The 19,222-nt window shown below is 46.9% G+C and overlaps 1 protein-coding gene across 1 annotated transcript; it reads right to left on the bottom strand.

The window, feature by feature from the left end:
* Nucleotides 1-8,081: 8,081 nt before the first annotated feature.
* Znf329 (zinc finger protein 329) lies at nt 8,082-18,196 on the bottom strand. The gene is made up of 2 exons (XM_042683290.1): nt 18,153-18,196; nt 8,082-10,624 (listed from the first exon to the last, which is right to left on the bottom strand). Coding segments are annotated over exons 1-2 (1,635 nt in total). The 5' UTR covers nt 18,154-18,196; the 3' UTR covers nt 8,082-8,990.
* Nucleotides 18,197-19,222: the final 1,026 nt, after the last annotated feature.

Genomic DNA, 19,222 nt, shown 5'->3' with positions numbered 1-19,222 from the left:
TGAGGCAGGGGGTCGCAGGGAGGGGTCCGCCTCCCGTCTGGCCAGGCCCGCGTGAGGCCCCAAGCGGCCCGGGGGACCCAACGCACTCTGGAGGGCCAGCTGCCCGCAGCCCAGCCCCTCTCCCAGCGAGTACGCAGCAGCACCAGGCCATTTACTGAGCCCTGGTGCCGTCCTCCCGGGGCGTTCTCGTCCCTGTCCCCAGGCCGCTCCAACATCGCCAAACTCCTCTGTGAGGATGGCTGTGGTTCCCGGTCTCTCTGCTGCCTATCTAGGTTCTCTCCCGTAGCCAGGTTCATCGCGCTCCCGAGCTGTAAGATATGCTGGCCTAGGCAGACATCACAGGTACAGGTATTTTTCATTTATTTGCGTTTCTCATTTAGAGTTGCAGTCCACAAAAACTGATTTTTTTGTCTATTGCAGGGAATAGAAAATTGGAAGCCACAGGTCAGCTGTGTAGTCCACGTCTGTTGGTGTACAGTTCAAGTGAAGAACATTTTCAGTGTACAGTTCAAGAGTGAAGAACATTTTAGTGTATGGTTCAAGAGTGAAGAACATTGGGGGGTGGGGGTCATGGGACTTGAACTCTGGGCCTGGGCACTGTCCTTCAGCTCAAGGCTGGTGCTCTACCACTTGAGCCACAGCGCCACTTCCGGTTTCCTGGTGGTTACTTGGAGGGTTGGTTTTATTTTGGGGGGGGGTTAACAGTATTTTTTTTTGTCTTTTCTTTTTTGGTACTGGGGATCGAACCTAGGACGTTGCACTTGCTAGGCAAGCGCTTTGCCACTGAGCTACATCCCAGCCCTTGGTGGTTACTTGGAGATTGGAGTCTCACGGACTTTCCTGCCCAGGCTGGCTTTGAACTGCGATCCTCAGATCTCAGCCTCCTGAGTAGCTAGGATGACAGGTCTGAGCCACCAGCGCCTGGCAGGATATTTTTATGTGGTTCCATAATTGAAAAAACTATTTTACAACATATTAAAATTATATGAAATTCAAATTTAACAGTCTGTAAGTAAAAATTAGACACTCATTTGCATACAAATTGTCTAGCAGCTTTCACATTATAACCATTATGTTGCTGTGTGGATGTGGCAGAGATCAGGCAGAACAAGTTGTTTACAATTCAGCAAAGAAGATAAGCAAGTACTAAGTACCATGTATTACACCAAATGGTAGTCAATGCCCTGGAGAAAAAAGCAAGACAGAGGATGTGTTGGGCAGGTGTGGTTTCAACTTCAAATATGAGTTAGGGAAAGGCTCACTGAGAAAACTGTGTGTGAGCACCAGTGGATGAGATGGGAGGATGTGAGCCCACAGGTCTTGGGAGAAGATCTCCAGAGGCAAGGACTGGAGAGACCAGGAAGTGACAACCTGCCTGCCCAGTCAGGAATAGCAGGAGGCCACCTGACTGGAAAAGAAACTGAAAGGAAAATGAGATGAATCCTGATAGGTCATGGGGAGGCATTAATTAAAACATTACTGCTGTGTCAAAAAAAACTATGAAGGAGCCGGGCGCTGGTGGCTCACGCCTGTAATCCTAGCTACTCAGGAGGCTGAGATCTGAGGATCGCGGTTCAAAGCCAGCCCGGGCAGGAGAGACCGTGAGACTCCTATCTCCAATAAACCACCAGAAAACCGGAAGTGGCGCTGTAGCTCAAGTGGTAGAGCACTCGCCTTGAGCTGAAGAGCTGAGGGACAGCGCCCAGGCCCAGAGTTCAAGTCCCACGACCGACCAAAAAAAAAAAAACTATGAAGGGCTGGGAAGGTGGCTCAGCGGTAGAGTGCTTGCCTTGTATGCATGAGGCCCTGGGTTCAATTCCTCAGCACCACATAAGCAAAAAAAAAAAAAGCTGGAAGTGGCGCTGTGGCTCAAGTGGTAGAGTGCTCACCTTAAGCTGAATAGCTGAGGGACAGCCCCCAGGCCTAGATTTCAGGCCCCACGACCAGCAAAACAAAACAAAAAAAACTACGAAGACAAGTGCAGTAACCTGTATGATTACATAGCTGGTTGTCCTTAAGGGCACATTACCTACTGTATCCCTGCCTCCAGTGACTTCGTGCTTGGCCATCCCCTTGCTTTTGCAATGAAAGGTGAGAGGAGGTCTGGTGTCCTACTTCTGAGCTTTTGTATCCTTGCATCCTCTTGGCCTTTTTCTCAATTAAAAAGCCTTCCCACCCCACTGTTTAGGCTCTGGAGTGAAGGCAACAAGCAAAAGATAAGCTGCTAGGCTGTATCACACAAGCAAATAATGCAGGAAGCCACTGAGTTTTACTCTCATTTGTTATTGCAGTATAACTTAATTAGCTTCATCTAATACAACAAATCATTAAAACTACTGTGCTTTTAGAGGTTAAAATTTTACAACCTCCATCACCTATCAGAACTAAAATTAAAAACAAGTTTGAGCCAGGCACTGGTGTCTCATGCTTGTAATTCCTAACTACTCAGGAGGCTGAGATCTGAGGATCACGGTTCAAAGCCAGCCCAGGCAGGAAAGTCCGTGAGACTCTTATCTCCAATTAACCACCAGAAAACCAGAAGTGGAACTGTGGCTCAGTGATAGAGTGCTAGCCTTGAGCTGAAGAGCTGAGGGACAGCACCCAGGCCCAAAGTTCAAGCCCTACAACCCACACACAAAAAAAAAGAAAAAACAGCCAGGTGCTGGTGGCTCACGCCTGTAATCCTAGCTACTCAGGAGGCTGAGATCTGAGGATCTCGGTTCAAAGCCAGCCCGGGCAGGAGAGACCGTGAGACTCCTATCTCCAATAAACCACCAGAAAACTGGAAGTGGCGCTGTAGCTCAAGTGGTAGCGCCCAGACCCAGAGTTCAAGTCCCACGACTGACAAAAAAAAAAAAAAAACAGGGGCTGGGAAAGTAGCTCAGCGGTAGAGTGCGTGCCTTGCAAGCATGAGGCCCTGGGTTCGATTCCTTAGCACCACATAAACAGAAAAAGCCGGAAGTGGCACTGTGGCTCCAGTGGTAGAGCGCTAGCATTGAGCTTGAAGAGCTGAGGGACAGTGCCCAGGCCCAGAGTTCAGGCCCCATGACCGGCAAAAAACAAAAAACAGAAAAAACAAACCAAAACAACAACAAAAACCAGTTTGATAAATGAAGTACTGGTTAAAAGGTAGAGCAACAGGAACTTTCATTCACTGCTGATAGAAAAGCAAAGGAATTATGGGTGCTTTGGAAAGCTTTGCAATTTCTTACAGAATTATTGTCCCATACAGGTCTGTGCTCCAGACTGACCATATGGCCCAGAAATCACTTTTTTTTTCTGGTTGGTTGTGGGGCTTGAACTCTGTGTCTGGGCGCTGTCCCTCAGCTCTTCAGCTCAAGGCCAGCTCTCTACTGCTTGAGCTACAGTGCCACTTCCAGTTTTCTAGTGGTTTATTGGAGATGAGTTTCATGGCCTTTTCTGCCCAGGCTGGCTTTGAACCACAATCCTCAGATCTCAGCCTCCAGAGTAGCTAGGATTACAAGCATGAGCCACTGGCCCCCAGCTAGAAACCACATTTTTAAAAAAGTATACAATACTGAACTTTATCACAATTGTGCTCCCCCAGTCACCCCTATCTTGGGGTCAGAGAAACAGCTAACCATGCAAAGAGCCTCATTACTCTATCCTTCCTTGTGTCTTCTCTAAGATTTACACAATTCATGTTTATCTGATGTCATAAAGCTTCAGGCCAACTTCGCTCCTGTGAGAGTATCACAATCGTAAACCCACAGAAGGACATGGATTCCTGGAACTCAGGACATAGGCACTGTCATCAACTGAACCCACAATCTCCATATGTGGTGGTACTGCCTCTCTGGAACTACTACGTTCTTAGGCTTTCAGACTTGCTTTATGTTACTCGTGCGTGACATAAAGATGTCTGTGTTCAATAGAGGGTAAAGAAGTGGGAAGATGAGTGTCTTGTTTGGGGTTTGTTGTTTTGTCAGTCATGGGGCTTGCACTTCGGGCCTGGGCCCAGTCCCTGAACTCTTTTGTTCAAGGCGAGCACTCTATACCACTTTGAGCCACAGCACCACTTCTGGTTTCCTGGTGGTTAATTGGAGATAGGAGTCTCACAGATTTTCCTGGCCAGGCTGGCTTTGAACCGCAATCCTCAGGTCTCAGCCTTCTAAGTAGCTAGGATTACAGATGTGAGCCACTGGTACCCAGCTTGAGTGTCTATTCTTGGCCTTTTCTAAGCTATCATTTATAGTTTCCCATTAATTAGACTTAATTTTCTTTCTTTTTTGGGGGGAGTGAGGTCAGTCATGGGGCTTGAAACTCTGGGCCCAGGTGCTGTCCCTCAGCTCTTCAGCTCAAGGCAAGCACTCTACCACTTGAGCCACAGTGTCACTTCTGGTTTTCTGGTGGCACAGACTTTTCTGCCTGGGCTGGCTTCAAACCGTGAACCTCAGATCTCAGCTTCCTGAGTAGCTAGGCTTAAAGCCATAAGCCACCGGCACCCAGCTAGACTTAATTTTCTTTTTTTTTTTTTTTTGGTCCGTCGTGGGGCTTGAACTCTGGGCCTGGGTGCTGTCCGTGTGCTCTTCAGCTCAAGGCAAGCGCTCTACCACTTGAGCCACCATGCCACTTAGACTTAATTTTCTAAAGCATTTAATCTCAAAGTAGACAAAGGCCAAGAGATCTTTCCCATAACTGGCAGTATTCATACTTGCCTCAAATGGGCTGTACCACATGAGCCCGGCTCCCAAGCCTTCTTTTGCTTCACTAATTTTTCACATAGCCTTGCACTGTAACCTGGGCTAAGCCTTGGACACTCCCACACACCAGGACCTGGGCTAAGCCTTGGACACTCCCACGTACTGTGACCTAGACTAAGCCTTGGACACTCCCACACACTGTGACCTGGGCTAAGCCTTGGGCACTCCCACATGCCTGGACTAAGCCTTGAACACTCCCACGCAGGCAGGCCACCCTCTTAGCTAGGACGTTTGCACATGTCACTATACTGGGCTTATTTGTTGAGACAGACAGTTGGTGTTAACTTTTTTTTCTCAAACTGCAGTCCCCGATCTCTACTGTAGCTAGGATTACACCATAGCTGGCTATTTTGTTGTTAACGTTATTAACTTACTAGAAAGAAATTATAGAAAATATTGGGAGTGGGGAATGTAAACAGTTCTAAAAAAAACTAGAAACAGGAGTGCACTACCATGGCTGGTATAACAAATTACTAAAAATATTATTGCTTAAAATAATCTTGCCGGTGCCGGTAGCTCACGCCTGTAATCCTAGCTACTTAGGAGGCTGAGGATCGAGGTTCAAAGCCAGCCAGGGCTGGAAAGTCGGTGAGACTCTTATCTCCAATAAGCCACTCAAAACCAGAAGTAGTGATGTGGCTCAAGTGGAAGAGCACTAGCCTTAAGCTTAAAAGCTGAGGGACAGTGCCCAGGCCTAGAGTTCAAGCCCCACGACCAAAATAAATAAATAAATAAATAAAATCATTCTCTTACACTGAGCACTGGTGGCTCACACCCATAGTCCTAGCTACCCAGGAGCCACTTTGGTCAAGAGTATCCACTTTCTGTAATGTAACTTTTCAAGACACCAGTTATTCCTGCTCCCTTAAAGGAACATTTTTTAATAAAACAAAAGCAAGATGAAACAACATAAAACTAGGTAGACTCACTCCAATTTTGTTGCTTTCCACCAGGTACTTTCCCTCTGGCCACAGCTGATCTAGTAATTGTTCTCTGTCCCAAATTCTGAAATGTGGAATCAAGTGCTGTGGACCCTGCAGACATTACTACAAACTATGTGCATTTTACTTTAGAGTAGCACACACCAAAGCAGAGTGCCTGGCTCAGCCTGGGTCTCCCAGAGAGCCCAGTCAAGGTGTGTGACAGGATTCACATATCATTCCAGACACACCAATCTGGAAGTTATAAACAACATACACATCCTGGAAACATAAGACAATTCTTTTTAATGAGGAAGCTCATTCTTTTAAAGAAAAGAAATATACACCCCTCACACATGGCACTGTTCATATTTTGAGACTAATGGCTCGAAGCAGCCAGCGGTGACTTTGTAGGATGGTTAATAGCATCCCTGACTTCCCACCACCAGGCTTCCCCATGACCCTGTCACAATGATGCAGATGTCTCCCTGTGTCCCTGGCACCAGCATGAGAACCATTGTTTCCAGTAAAACAGATGGCTGTGTCAAAGTGAAATCAAAATGGAATACTGCATAGCACTGAAAATAAACTATAATAAAATGCTACAACACAAATGGGTCTAATAGTATACATGCTGCATGATTCCACTCATAAAAAAATACAAAAATTGCTGGGTGCAGAAGGCTCATGCCTGTAATCCTAGCTATTCAACAGGCTGAGGTCTGAGGATCACAGATCAAAGCCAGTCAGGGTAGAAAAGTCCCCATGAGATTCTTATCTCCAATTAACCAATCAAGAACTAGAAGTGGAGCTGTGGCTAGAAAGTGGTAGAATGCTAGCCTTGTGCAAAAAGAGTTCAGGGACTGTTGCTCAGGTCCTGAATTCAAGTCCCACAAAAAAAAATTATATAAAATTTATATATACAGGGCTGGGAAGATGGCTCAGTGTTTGCCTCACATGCATGAGGCCCTGGGGTTCGATTCCTTAGCACCACATAAACAGAAAAAGCCAGAAGTGGTGCTATGGCTCAAATGGTAAAGTGCTAGCCTTGAGCTGAAGAACTGAGGGACAGTGCCCAGGCCCAGAGTTCAAGCCCCACAACCACCACCAACAACAAAAATTATATATACGTTCATATATCTATACATATATATATATATATATATACATATATATATATATTACACACATATGTGCAAAACTGGGTTACAGTCAGGCTAGTGGTTACTTTGGGGGCACAAGGGCTATTCTACTTCTTCCCAAGATACTAGGGACTCGGCAACTGTTTATGCAGTCTGGGGCCATATACATTTCTATATACCTCTGCCTTCTTCCTTTTCTCTCCCTCTTCTCTTCTCCTCCAGTTTCTTTAGCAAGCAAGCACTCAGGCATCTAAGGAAAGACCCTGGAGAGGAATGGACTAGATGAAATAAGCAAAATCATGTGGCATTTTTGTCTTCCTGAAGTTGCCACTACCTGGGCAATGTACCAAGCCTGGAAGAGCATGGGTAGCTAGGCTTCTGTTAAGTTCCCAGAATGCTCCAAGTAGAGATGGCATCTCAGAACTTGGAATCTCTTATTCTCCCTTCAAGATCCTGGTGAAAAGACCACCTATCCAGAAAGAAAAGGGTACTTATACATATCAACCAACCAACCTTCCCAAAATTTGTCAGCACATTCAAGAACTACAGGACAGGGCTGGGAAGGTGGCTTAGTGGTAGAGTGGTAGCATGCATGAAGCCCTGGGTTCAATTCCTCAATACTACATACACAAAAAAAGTTGGAAATGGCACTGTGGCTCAAGTGGTAGAGCGCTAGTCTTGAGCAAAAGAAGCTCAGGGACAGTGCCCAGGCCCTGATTGCAAGCCCCAGGGCTGGGGAAAAAAAAGAACTACAGCCAGGCTACAGTGAAGGCAGCTGGGGAGTAGGTTGCCCTCCTTGGGGCTTGAATGATGACTGGTCCTTATCAGGGAAGGCACCCACACTGAGAATCTGAAGTATATGACAGCTTCTACTCCACACAGCCTCAATGAGCTAAAAGTGGGCTTCACTCTGACTCTCTCTCAGTAGCAGTCAGGAAATACAAGGCAAGGTCAAGTCAGAAGCTGCGGGGGAGGGCACTACCAGAACTTTGAGGCCATCAACCAGCTTATCTGGTTTTCCCTCTCACAGCACTACACTGCTTCAGAAGAGACATGCTAGGGTCACTGTAAAATAACATTTCACATTCTAAAGAAAGAAGTAATTCAGGCTGTGGGATCTAAGTCTGGGTTGGGACGTACTCCTGGATGCATACAGCATGCAGTAGTCCTGATCAAGCCCATCTCGAAATAAGTAAGATCCAGATTCACCTGTTTGGAGCTTCACACTGTTGTTCAATATCCAGTTATTATGCCCCCAATATATGATGTTATAATAAAAGAAAAACCATACACAATTGTAGTTCCCTAACAGTTCACTTATTTATTTCTCTATCATCCACTTCTAAACTACATCCATGTGTGCACATATCTTTCCATGCTTGTAATGACAATTACTCTTATGCCTCATTTTTGCTGCAAAACTTTTATAAACATGATTCAGAGTGGTTGAATTTTTAAGAAAAGTACCCTAAATGAACAATGATGGTAGGGGAAATAAAGTTAACTATTTTTCCTTTCAACAGCTAAAGCAATGATTTTTTTTTCCTTAGAAGCATTTTTCCTTTTAGCCTTAAGAGGAACAACTTCAGTGTTTATTCTCAAACAACTTTTTATGCACTTTCCATTTTAAAATGAGTCCTTGGTGTTCTGACAGAACTGTAACATGGAAACTCATTCAAACAGCATTCGAGTTATCATCCTGTGGTTTCTGTAGAGTGGAGCCCTGTGCTGAACCTCTCACCAATATGTCTTTGCTGATAGTAAGAGCTCCTGCTTAAGATTCTCTTCCTGATTATACTTACCAGGTGTGATTCAGTGTTTGCTTATGTACAAGCTGGATACTCACAATTAAAGGATTCAACTAAGTACTTACTCAATGCCTGCATAGGTTCTTTCCAGTTCAAGCATCCTTGTATTAAGGTTGGTAGATATCTCCAGGCAAGCATCTTCCCCACATTCTAGGCCTTATTCCAGTGTTTGCACTATCATGTCTGGTAGAGGCTGAATCATCCCTGAAGCCTTTTCCACAATTATCATCATCTAATGTTGTCTCCAGGAGTTCCCTAATGATAGATTTAATCATGCTACAGAATGTCTCAATCATCAGTCCTCTCCATAGCCTGAAGGGTTCCTTTCCGGTGAGAAGGAAGAGTCACTAGCATCTGAAGACACAGAGCCTGCAGCCAGGTGTTTGTGGCCCACATTCATTTTGTTCCCATGGGCTGCTCTTCAGGGTGCATTCTCTGATGCCGAACAAGGGATGAGTTCCTTCTGAACATTTTCCCACACTGAGGACACTGTCTTGGACCCTCTTGGTTGTGAATCCTCTGATGTACTGCAAGGTGAGAATTCTGCTTGAAGGACTTCCCGCACTGCACACACTGGTAAGGAGTCTCCTTAGTGTGAATTCTCTGGTGCTTGGTCAGGCAGGAGCTGTCCCTGAAGGCTCTGCCACACTGATTACACTCATAGGGTTTCTCACCAGTGTGAGTCCTTTGGTGCCGGATGAGACCAGCAATGTTCCTAAACACTTTATGACACTGGTTACAGCCAAAGGGCTTCTCACCGGTGTGAATTCTCTGGTGTCTGATGAGATAGGCACTCTCAATGAATGTTTTCCCGCATTCTTTACATTCATAGGGTTTTTCTCCAGAATGGATTTTTTGATGCACAATGAGGTGAGAGTTGCGATTGAATGATTTCCCACACTGCATACATTCAAAGGGCTTCTCTCCAGTGTGAGTCCTCTCATGCTGTGTGAGGTATGACCCATCCCGGAAAGCCTTTCCACATCTGGAACACTCATAAGGCTTCTCTCCAGTGTGGATTCTGAGGTGCACAGTGAGGTGGGATATGTCTGTAAAGGGTTTCCCACACTCATTACATCGATATGGTTTTTCTCCAGTATGAGTTCTTTGATGCAAAATCAGGGATGAATTTCGGTTGAAAGTTTTTCCACATTCTAGACATTCATAAGGTTTTTCCCCCGTGTGGATCCTCTGGTGTTGTGTCAGAGCAGACCCGTCACTAAAAGCTTTTTCACATTTACTACATTTATAGGGCTTCTCTCCTGTGTGGATCCTCTGATGTACAATTAGATTGTAGTTCTTAGAAAAGGATTTTCCACACTCATTACAGGTATAAGGTTTCTCTCCAGTGTGAGTCCGGTGATGCAGAACAAGAGAAGAGTTCCTTTTGAAGTATTTGCCACACTGACCACATTTATATGGCTTCTCAATGGGGTGACTCCTGTTTTCATCAGGAGAGGAGCTCAGAGCAAAGATGTCCTCAGAGTCCTTACTTTTGTAAAGTTTCTTGCCTTGTTTCATTATTTTTTGATTGCCAAGGGTGGTACAGTGGTTGAAAGATTTAGCACCTTCAATATATTTATAGGATTTGTCTCTCATTTGATTTCTTCTAAGTTGTAGAGTTTCTATGGAAAGGTGGAAGGCTTTTCCACAATCATGTTCAGCATTTCTCTGGGCTATGTAACTTTGGGAAAAACTGTGTAAGGATTGGTCACAATCTAAAATTTTAACATCTGACTTAGGAACATAGAAGCCATTTGTTGTAGGAACTCTCTGAGTTGATAGAAGACCTGAGCTTACACTCAAATGCTCCCCAAAACCAAGATATTCACAAGTTGATTCCTGAGCCCCTCTATTATTCTGAGTTAAAGGAGATTGCCTCAAATGTTTCTCTTGATTCTCAGAATCCCAGCTGTTACCTAGAACACAGGAACAGGAATCCTCCCTCATAAATCTTTCCATAACTACTACACAGGTTGGCTCTTCTTCAGGCTCATTCTGAGCTGTCATTTTTGGCCTTATATCCCACACTGAAAAGAACGGAAATAAAAAGGCATATTTAGTATGCAAAACTACATCTGTAGAAAGAAAGAAAAATAAAGATGGGCTAGATTTGTGCTGTGAATTTTACATTCCTATTTAAAATTCACATCTGTGAAGGCAGATGATAAAATAAAAGACAAAGGATTAAACAAAACATGTAAAAAGAAAAAAATCAGCTGGCCAGGCACCAGTGGCTCACGCCTGTAATCCTAGCTATTTAGGAAGCTGAGATCTGAGGATCGCAGTTCAAAGCCAGCCCAGGCAGGAAACTCCATGAGACTCTTCTCTCTCTCTCTTTCTTTCTTTTTTTTTTTTTTTTTTTTGGTTGTAGGTCTTGAACTCTGGACCTGGGTGCTGTCCCTCAGCTCTTCAGCTCAAGGCTAGAGCTCTACCACTTGAGACACAGTGTCACTTCTGGTATTCTGGTGGTTTTTTGGAGATAAGAGTTTCACAGCCTCTCCTGCCCAGGCTGGCTTTGAACCTGGATCCTCAAATCTCAGCCTCCTGAGTATAGCGCCCTGCTCCTGTGAGACTCTTATCTCCAATAAACCACTCAAAAACCAGAAGTGGTGCTGTGGCTCAAGTGGTAGAGTACTAGCACTGAGCTGAAGAGCTCAGGGACAGCACCCAGGCCCAGAGTTCAAGACCCAGAACTGACAAAAACAACAACAAACAAACAAACAAAACAGAATGAAGCTGGGCACCACTGGCTAAGACCTGTAATCCTAGCCACTCAGGAGGCTAAATTCTGAGAATCATGGTTCAAAGCCAGTCCATAGGACCTTATCACTAATTAACCCACCAAAAAGCTGGCAGTGGAGCTGTGGCTCAAATATTAAACAGCTCAAATATTAAAGAGCTCAGGCCCTGAGTTCAAGCCTCAAGACTAACACACACACACACATACACACACACAAACATAAGTAAAATGAAAAAATTCAACATTGAAAATTTAAAAAAGCATAAATGGGCTGGGAAGGTGGCTCAGTGGTAGAGTGCTTGCCTCCCATGCATGAGTTCCTGAGTTCAATTCCTCAGTACCACATAAGCAGGAAAAGCCTGAAGTGGCCCTGTGGCTCAAGCGGTAGAGTGCTACCCTTGAGCTGAAGAGCTAAGGGGCAGCACCCAGACCCAAAATTCAGGCCCCACAACCAACAACAACATAAAATGAGCAATTCTCAAGTTCCACTTTCATTGATGGGAATATACATAAGATCCTTGACCTGAACGATGAGGGTCTCAGTCATGGCTCTGTTAGAGACCACTATGTAAGACCACTATGTAAAAGTGGATCATGCCGGGCATCAGTGGCTCACACCTGTAATCCTAGCTACTCAGGGGGCTATGGTCTGAAGATCATGGTTCAAAGTCATCCAAGGGCAGCAAAGCCCATGAGACTCTTATCCCCAAACTATTCAGAAAAAGCTGGAAGTGGTACTGTGGCTCAAGTGGTAGAGTGCTAGCCTTGCCCACAGAGAGGCTCAAGGATAGAGCCCAGGACCTGAGTTCAAGCCCCAGGACTGAGAAATGTGTGTGTGTGTGTGTGTGTGTGTGTGTGTGTGTGTGTGTGTGTGTGTTCATATGTTAGTGGTGCTGAGGGTCAAAGTGGTAGAGCACTAACCTTGAGCAAAATTGCTCAGGGACAGTGCCCTGGCCCCGAGTTCAAGCCCCACGACCAAGGGGGAAAAAAAGTAACTTGTAGCCAGGCTCCAGTGGCTCATGCCTGAAATCTTACCTAATCAGGAGGCTAAGATCTGAGGATTGTAGTCTGAAGCCAACCCAGGCAGAAAACTCAGTGAGACTCTTTAATTAACTAACAAAATCCAGAAGTGGAGCTATGGCTCCACTGGCAGGGTACTAGGCTTTGTCATAAAAGCTCTTGATCATAATAACCCAGCTCCCGGGGCTGGGAAGGTGGCTCAGTGGTAGAGCGCTTGCCTTGCATGCCTAAGGCCCTGGGTTCGATTCCTCAGCACCACATAAGCAAAAAGAAAAAAAGCCAGAAGTGGCACTGTGGCTCAAGTGGTAGAGCGCTAGCCTTGAGCTGAAGAGCTGAGGGACAGCGCCCAGGCCCAGCGTTCAGGCCCCATGACCAGACCAAAAACAAAAACAAAAAAAAACAGCTCCTGAGTTATCTCCCCAGGACCTGCACACACACACACACACACACAAAAATTACCTTGCAGATACATGTTCACAGCATTATCTGTAATATCAAAAATAGAAAAAGCCCAGCTCAGGGTGGGAAGGTAGCTCAGTGGCAGAGTGCTCGCCTCACATGAATGAGGCCCTGGGTTCAATTCCTCAGCACCACGAAAGAAAGAAAGAAAGAAAGAAAGAAAGAAAGAAAGAAAGAAAGAAAGAAAGAAAGAAAGGAAGGAAGGAAGGAAGGAAGGAAGGAAGGAAGGAAGGAAGGAAGGAAGGAAGGAAGGAAGGAAGGAAGGGAGAGAAAAAAGAAAGAGGGAGAGAAAAGAACGAATGAAAGAATTAAAGAAAAGGCCCAGCTCTGGTAACTCACAATTGTAATCCTAGCTATTCAGGAGGCTGAGATCTGAGGATCATAGTTCAAAGCCAGAGTAGGTTCAAAGTCCATAAAGACACCTGCAATTAACCAGCAAAATGCCCAAAGAAGAGCTGTGGCTCAGGTAGTAGAGTGAAGCCTTGAGAGAACAGGCTAAGGGACAGCACCTAGGCCTTGAGTTCAAACTGCAATTCTAGTGCACATGAGCGCGTGCGAGCACACACACGTGCACGCGCGTGCGTGTGTGTGCGCGCACGCATACACACACACACACACACACACACACACACACAGAGTAGAAACAATCTAAACAGCCACTAAAGAAGCATGGATAAACAAGACACGAAATATAGCAGATCTACAAAAACATGAACCAAATTCAGACACATTCTATAACATGGATGAACCAAAAACATTTTAGAGAAGCCATATCCAAAATATACAAATTCTGGGGCTGGGAAGGTGGCTCAGTGGTAGAGTGCTTGCCTTGCATGCTTGAGGCCCTGGGTTCAATTCCTCAGCACCACACAAGCAAAAAGAAAAAAGCCGGAAGTGGCGCTGGCTCAAGTGGTAGAGCGCTAGCCTTGAGCTGAAGAGCTGAGGGACAGCGCCCAGGCCCAGAGTTCAGGCCCCACAACTGGACCCAAAAAATAAATAAATAAATAAATAAATAAATAAAATATATATATATATATATATATATATATATACACACACACACACACACACATACATAGATATACATAGATATATTCTGGACAATCTACATAATTTGTGTATATATACATATATAGATTGTCCAGAATAAACTAGACAGAAAGATTAGTACTTGACTGGTCAGGGAGGAATAGATGAATTAGGGGATGAAGTGAGATGTGAGTACTAGTGTGCATAGGCTTTTTTGGGGGGAGGTGGATGAAATATTCTAAAATAGGTTATGCTGATATACGGGCATACTAGCTAGTGAATACAAAAACAAACAAACAATGTATAGTTACTTCTAAAAGGGTAACCATGCCAGGCACTGGCAGCTCATGCCTGTAATCCTCGCTACTCAGGAGGCTGATATCTGAAGATCGTGGTTCAAAGCCAGCCTGGGCAAGAAAGTCTTTGAGACTCATCTCCAATTAATCACCAGAAAACAGGAAGTGGAACCATGGCTCAACAGTGAAAACTGGGCCCGGCACTGATGGCTCACACCTGTAATCCTAGCTACTCAGGAGGCTGAGATCTGAAGATTGAGGTTTAAAGCCAGACTGGGCAGGAAAGGCCGTGAAACTCTTATCTCCAATAAACCATCAGAAAACCAGAAGTGGCACTGTATCTCAAGTGGTAGAGCGCTCGCCTTGAGCTGAAGAGCTGAGGGACAGCACCCAGGCCCAGACTTCAAGCCCCACAAGTGACCAAAAAATAAATAAAAATAAAAGGGTGGCCATAAGGCATATGAATTATATCTCAATAAAGCTGTTTATTGTAAAATGTATGATGAGTCTATTTTTTGTTGTTTTATTTTTGTTTGGTCGGTCATGGGGCTTGAACTCTGGGCCTGGGCGCTGTCCCTCAGCTCTTCAACTCAAGGCTAGTGCTCTACCACTTGAGCCACAGCGCCACTTCCGGCTTTTTCTGCTTATGTGGTGCTAAGGAATCAAACCCAGGGCCTTATGCATGCAAGGCAAGCACTCTACCACTGAGCCACCTTCCCAGCCTCTGTATGATGAGTCGGTTAGGGCCAGAACCACTGGTTTAGACTCTACCAGAATTTATACTACTTTAAGACTTCATGATTCTGCAGTATGACTCAGCGGTAGAACACATGCCCTGCAAGCAAACAGCCAAAAAGGAAAAAAAAAAAAAAATAGCTGAGTAAACAAGTGGCATTCTATATCAACACTTTCCAAAAAAAAAAACTGAAAATCGAAGTGGTTCAGGGATCAAAGAGTCCCATATGGAAACCATCATAATGCTCACCAGTCTTACTGTTTCAGAAGCAAAGCCTTCCTAATGCAATTCCTGGAAGAACTTTACTGGAGAATCCCGAAGAGTTCCTGTGAGTCATATATAGAAGTTCTGCTGCTGCTATTTATTTATTATGCTATTTATTTAGTCAGTCCTGGGGTTTGAACTCAAGGCCTAGGCATTATCCCTCAGCTCTTCAGCTCAAGGAGAGCACTCTACCATTTGAGCTACAGCACCACTTCTGGTTTTCTGGTGGTTTATTGGAGATAAGAGTTTCACAGACCTAGCCGGGCACCGCAGGTGGCTCACGCCTATAAGCCTAGCTACTCAGGAGGCTGAGATCTGAGGATCTCATTTCAAAGCCAGCCGGGCAGGAAAGGCCGTGAAACTCTTATCTCCAATAAACCACCGGAAAACCGGAAGTGGCAGTATAGCTCAAGTGGTAGAGCGCTCGCCTTGAGCTGAAGAGCTGAGGGACAGCATCTAAGCCCAGAGTTCAAGCTCCAGGACTGACAAAAAAAAAAAAAAAAGTTTCACAGACTTTCCTGTCTGGGCTGGCTTTGAACTACGAACCTCAGATCTCAACCTCCTAAGTAGTTAGGACTGCGGACATGAGGCAAGGGTGCCTAGCTCCCAAAACAATTTTTTTGGGGAGGAGGTGGTCAGTTGTAGGATTTGAACTCAGGGCCTGGGCACTATCCCTGAGTTTTTGCGCTGAAGGCTAGCACTCTACCACTTTGAGCCACAGAACCACTTCAGGTTTTCTTGTGGTTTAATGCAGATAAGAGTCTCACAGACTTTCATGCCTAGGTTGGCTTCAAACTGCTATCCTCAGATTTCAGCCTCCTGAGTAGCTAGGATTTCAGGTATGAATCACCAGCACCTAACTTAAGACAATTCTTTAAAAAAAAAAAAAAAATGGGGGGGGGGATAAGAGGTGCTATTGGCTCATACCTGTAATCCTTGCTACTCTAGAGTTGGGCTACTCTAGAGTTTAGGATCAGGGTTTGAAGCCAGCCTCCAAGTCAGGGCAGGAAAGTCTGTGAGGCTTTTTTTTTTTTGGGGGGGGGGGGCGGTTGTTAGTTGTGGGGCTTGAACACTCGGATCTTCAGCTCAGGGCAAGCACTCTACCACTTGAGCCACAGCACCACTACCGGCTTTTTCTGTTTATGTAGTGCTAAGGAATCGAACACAGGGCCTCATGCATGCTAGGTAAGTACTCTACCACTAAGCCACACTCCCAGCCCATGTGAGACTTTTCCCCCAATTAACCATCAAAAAAGCTGTAAAAGGAGCTGTGGCTCATGTAGCAAAATGCCAGAAAAAAAATACAAAACAGTACTCAGTTCACACCCCAGTACCAGCACCAATAAACAAATACATAAAATAAACAAATGGGAAAGGAGATGGCTTGGAAATTAAATCAAACCTCTTCTAATGATGTACCAGCATCGACACAATGAAGGCAAAGAACAGAAGAGTCCCAATAACACTTGGAATCGTCATTCGGTAGGTGGCAATGTGACTACATACTTAAGTAGAAGGTTTTCTTTTATTGTCTATTTAGATAGAAAAAAATATAAATACAAAACCCAACAAAGCACCACACAGATTGAATATCAGACGTAATAACTAGTTAGCAGGATAACCTGGTTTGTTCAGGAATGTTCTATTCTTTTTTTTTTGTCGGTCGTGGGGCTTGAACTCTGGGCCTGGGCGCTGTCCCTCAGCTCTTCAGCTCAAGGTGAGCGCTCTACCACTTGAGCTACAGTGCCACTTCCGGTTTTCTGGTGGTTTATCTTGGAGATAGGAGTCTCATGGTCTCTCCTGCCCCGGCTACCTTTGAACCGCGATCCTCAGATCTCAGCCTCCTGAGTAGCTAGGATTACAGGCGTGAGCCACCAGCACCCGGCTTTGTTCCTATTCTTTAGTAAATACTCTCAAAAGTATTTCAGGGTGAATTGTCAGTAATTCAGCAAAAAAAGATATGTGTATGTAAACATACGCCTGTAACACCACTGTGTGACACACTTCGGACATATTGGAGGAGGGGAAGGAATGGAAGAGAGGAGACAAAGTTAATGTGAAGTGTTAACCTGCAAATGTAGATGGCTTTGTAAGTGTTCACCAAACGATTTCTGCCAATTTTTTTTAACAAGTGTGAAACTTTAAAACAAAAAGCTTGATGAAGAAAGAGGGGGGAGGGGGCCGCCGGGCACTGGTGGCTCATGCTTGTCATTCTAGCTACTCAAAAGGCTGAGTTCTGAGGCTCGAGGTTCAAAGCCAGCCCGGGCTGGAAAGTCCGTGAGATTCTCATCTCCAGTGAAACACCAGAAAACCAGAAGTGGTGCAGTGGCTCACGTGGTAGAGCGCCAGCCTTGAGCAAGAAAGCTTAGGGATGAGTATCTCCCAGACCTGGTGTTCAAGCCCCAGGACTAGCACAAAGAAAAGGGGGAGGGAGGGGGGGAATGGGCTGGTAAGGTGGCTCAGTGGTAGAGTGCTCGCCTCGCATGCGTGAGGGCCTAGGTTCGATTCTTCAGCACCACATGAGCAGGAAAATCGAAAGTGGCACTGTGGCTCAAGTGGTAGAGTGCTAGCTGCAGACCCAGAGTTCTAAGTCCCAGGATCGACAAACAAAACAAAACTGCGTGGAATTACATCACGTACAAACCGGCGCGCCAGCTGCAAACGTGGCGGGACCCGCGGCTCGCTGGCTGCTAAGTACCGCGGAGGCTGTGGGGAGGACGGAGACCGGGCCCGGAGGCCTGGGAGGATCGGGGTGGGGGTGGGGGTGGGGGGCCTAGGCCGCCCGCCCGCCCGGCGCCGCCCGCCCGCCCGCCGCGGAGGACCCGGCCCCGCGCCTCGCCCGCGGCCGGCGGAGGTGCCCGCGCTCCCGCCGGGGCGCGTCCGGGCTCGCGCGGACCCCGCCCCCCGGAGGGACCCCGCCCCCCGGAGGAACCCCGCGATGGACACCGCGGCTCTCCGCTACCCCCACCCAGCGCTGCCCCTCTCGTGACGCCGAGGCCCGGAAGACTCACTGTGGGCGGGCGGCCCGGCGGCCGGCCGGCGTCAGCCATGTTGGCGGAGACTGCGCACGCGCAGGCGCCAGGATCCGGATGTGAGCGGCCCGGGCGCCCCCGCCACGGGGAAACGGGGTCGGCGCGGCCGGGAACTGGGACGGCCCGCGGGGAACGCTGCCTCCTCGGTTCCCGCGTTGCTGCGGTTGTGCATGCTCGGCGGACCGGGCTGAGGAGGCGGCTTCTGTCAGCGGCCGCCGGTCCTGGGTGGGTCGGCCGGGGCCGAGGCCAGCGCCTGGGCGCCGCCGCTCCGCTTCTTGGCTCCAAGCGGGCGCTTTGCTCCTTGAGCCGGCTGAGGAGGCTGGCTTCCAGTCCCGGTCCTCCGAGCCGCCAGCGCCGGGCTCCCGGCGGAGGCGGCGTGCTCCAGAGCCGTGCGCAGCGGACACGGAGACGGAGGGCCCCGGAGAGCCCCGAGAGCCACGCATGGCCCAGCAAGCGGACATCGTAACCGGGGAAAGACTGCGAGGCGCTTCGTTTTAAAGGCTTGACAACACAACCAGTGTGCATTGGAATCCGAGTGCCCTGCAAAGTGTCTCAGCTTGAAACTTGGCTGCACTAGAAGCAGCAGGCGTCGGTGCGTGTCCGAGAGGACGTTTCCAGACAAGGTCAGAGGCTCTGCTGAAAAGCCCGCAGAGGCAGCCTTCTTTGTTTTCCAGTTACTGCGATGTGAGCTCCACCACATCCTCCACTCTGAGATGCACTGAAAACTGGTTTACTGTGGCCACCATAAATCAGATCTCACTTGTATTTTTTTGTTTTGCTTCGTCGGCCGTGGGGCTTGAACTAGGGTCGTGAGCGCCATCCCTGAGCTCTTTCACGGCTCTGACCACTTCTGATTTCCTAGTGGTTCACTGGAGGTAAGAGTCTCAGAGACTTTCCTGCCCTGGCTGTCTTCAAAGGCAACTGTCAGATCTTAGCCTCCCCAGCACTTAGGATTTCAGGCGTGAGCCACCAGCACCTGACTTTTTTTAATATATTCTCACATTTATATTAGGGCTGGCCTGGCCAAGGATCGTATTTACACTTCCCAT

Source organism: Dipodomys spectabilis, unplaced genomic scaffold, assembly GCF_019054845.1.
Source record: "Dipodomys spectabilis isolate Male_0828 unplaced genomic scaffold, ASM1905484v1 ptg000080l, whole genome shotgun sequence".
Lineage (NCBI taxonomy): Eukaryota > Metazoa > Chordata > Mammalia > Rodentia > Heteromyidae > Dipodomys > Dipodomys spectabilis.
Note: the sequence above shows the minus strand (reverse complement) of the source record. Positions and strands in the feature narration are given on the sequence as shown.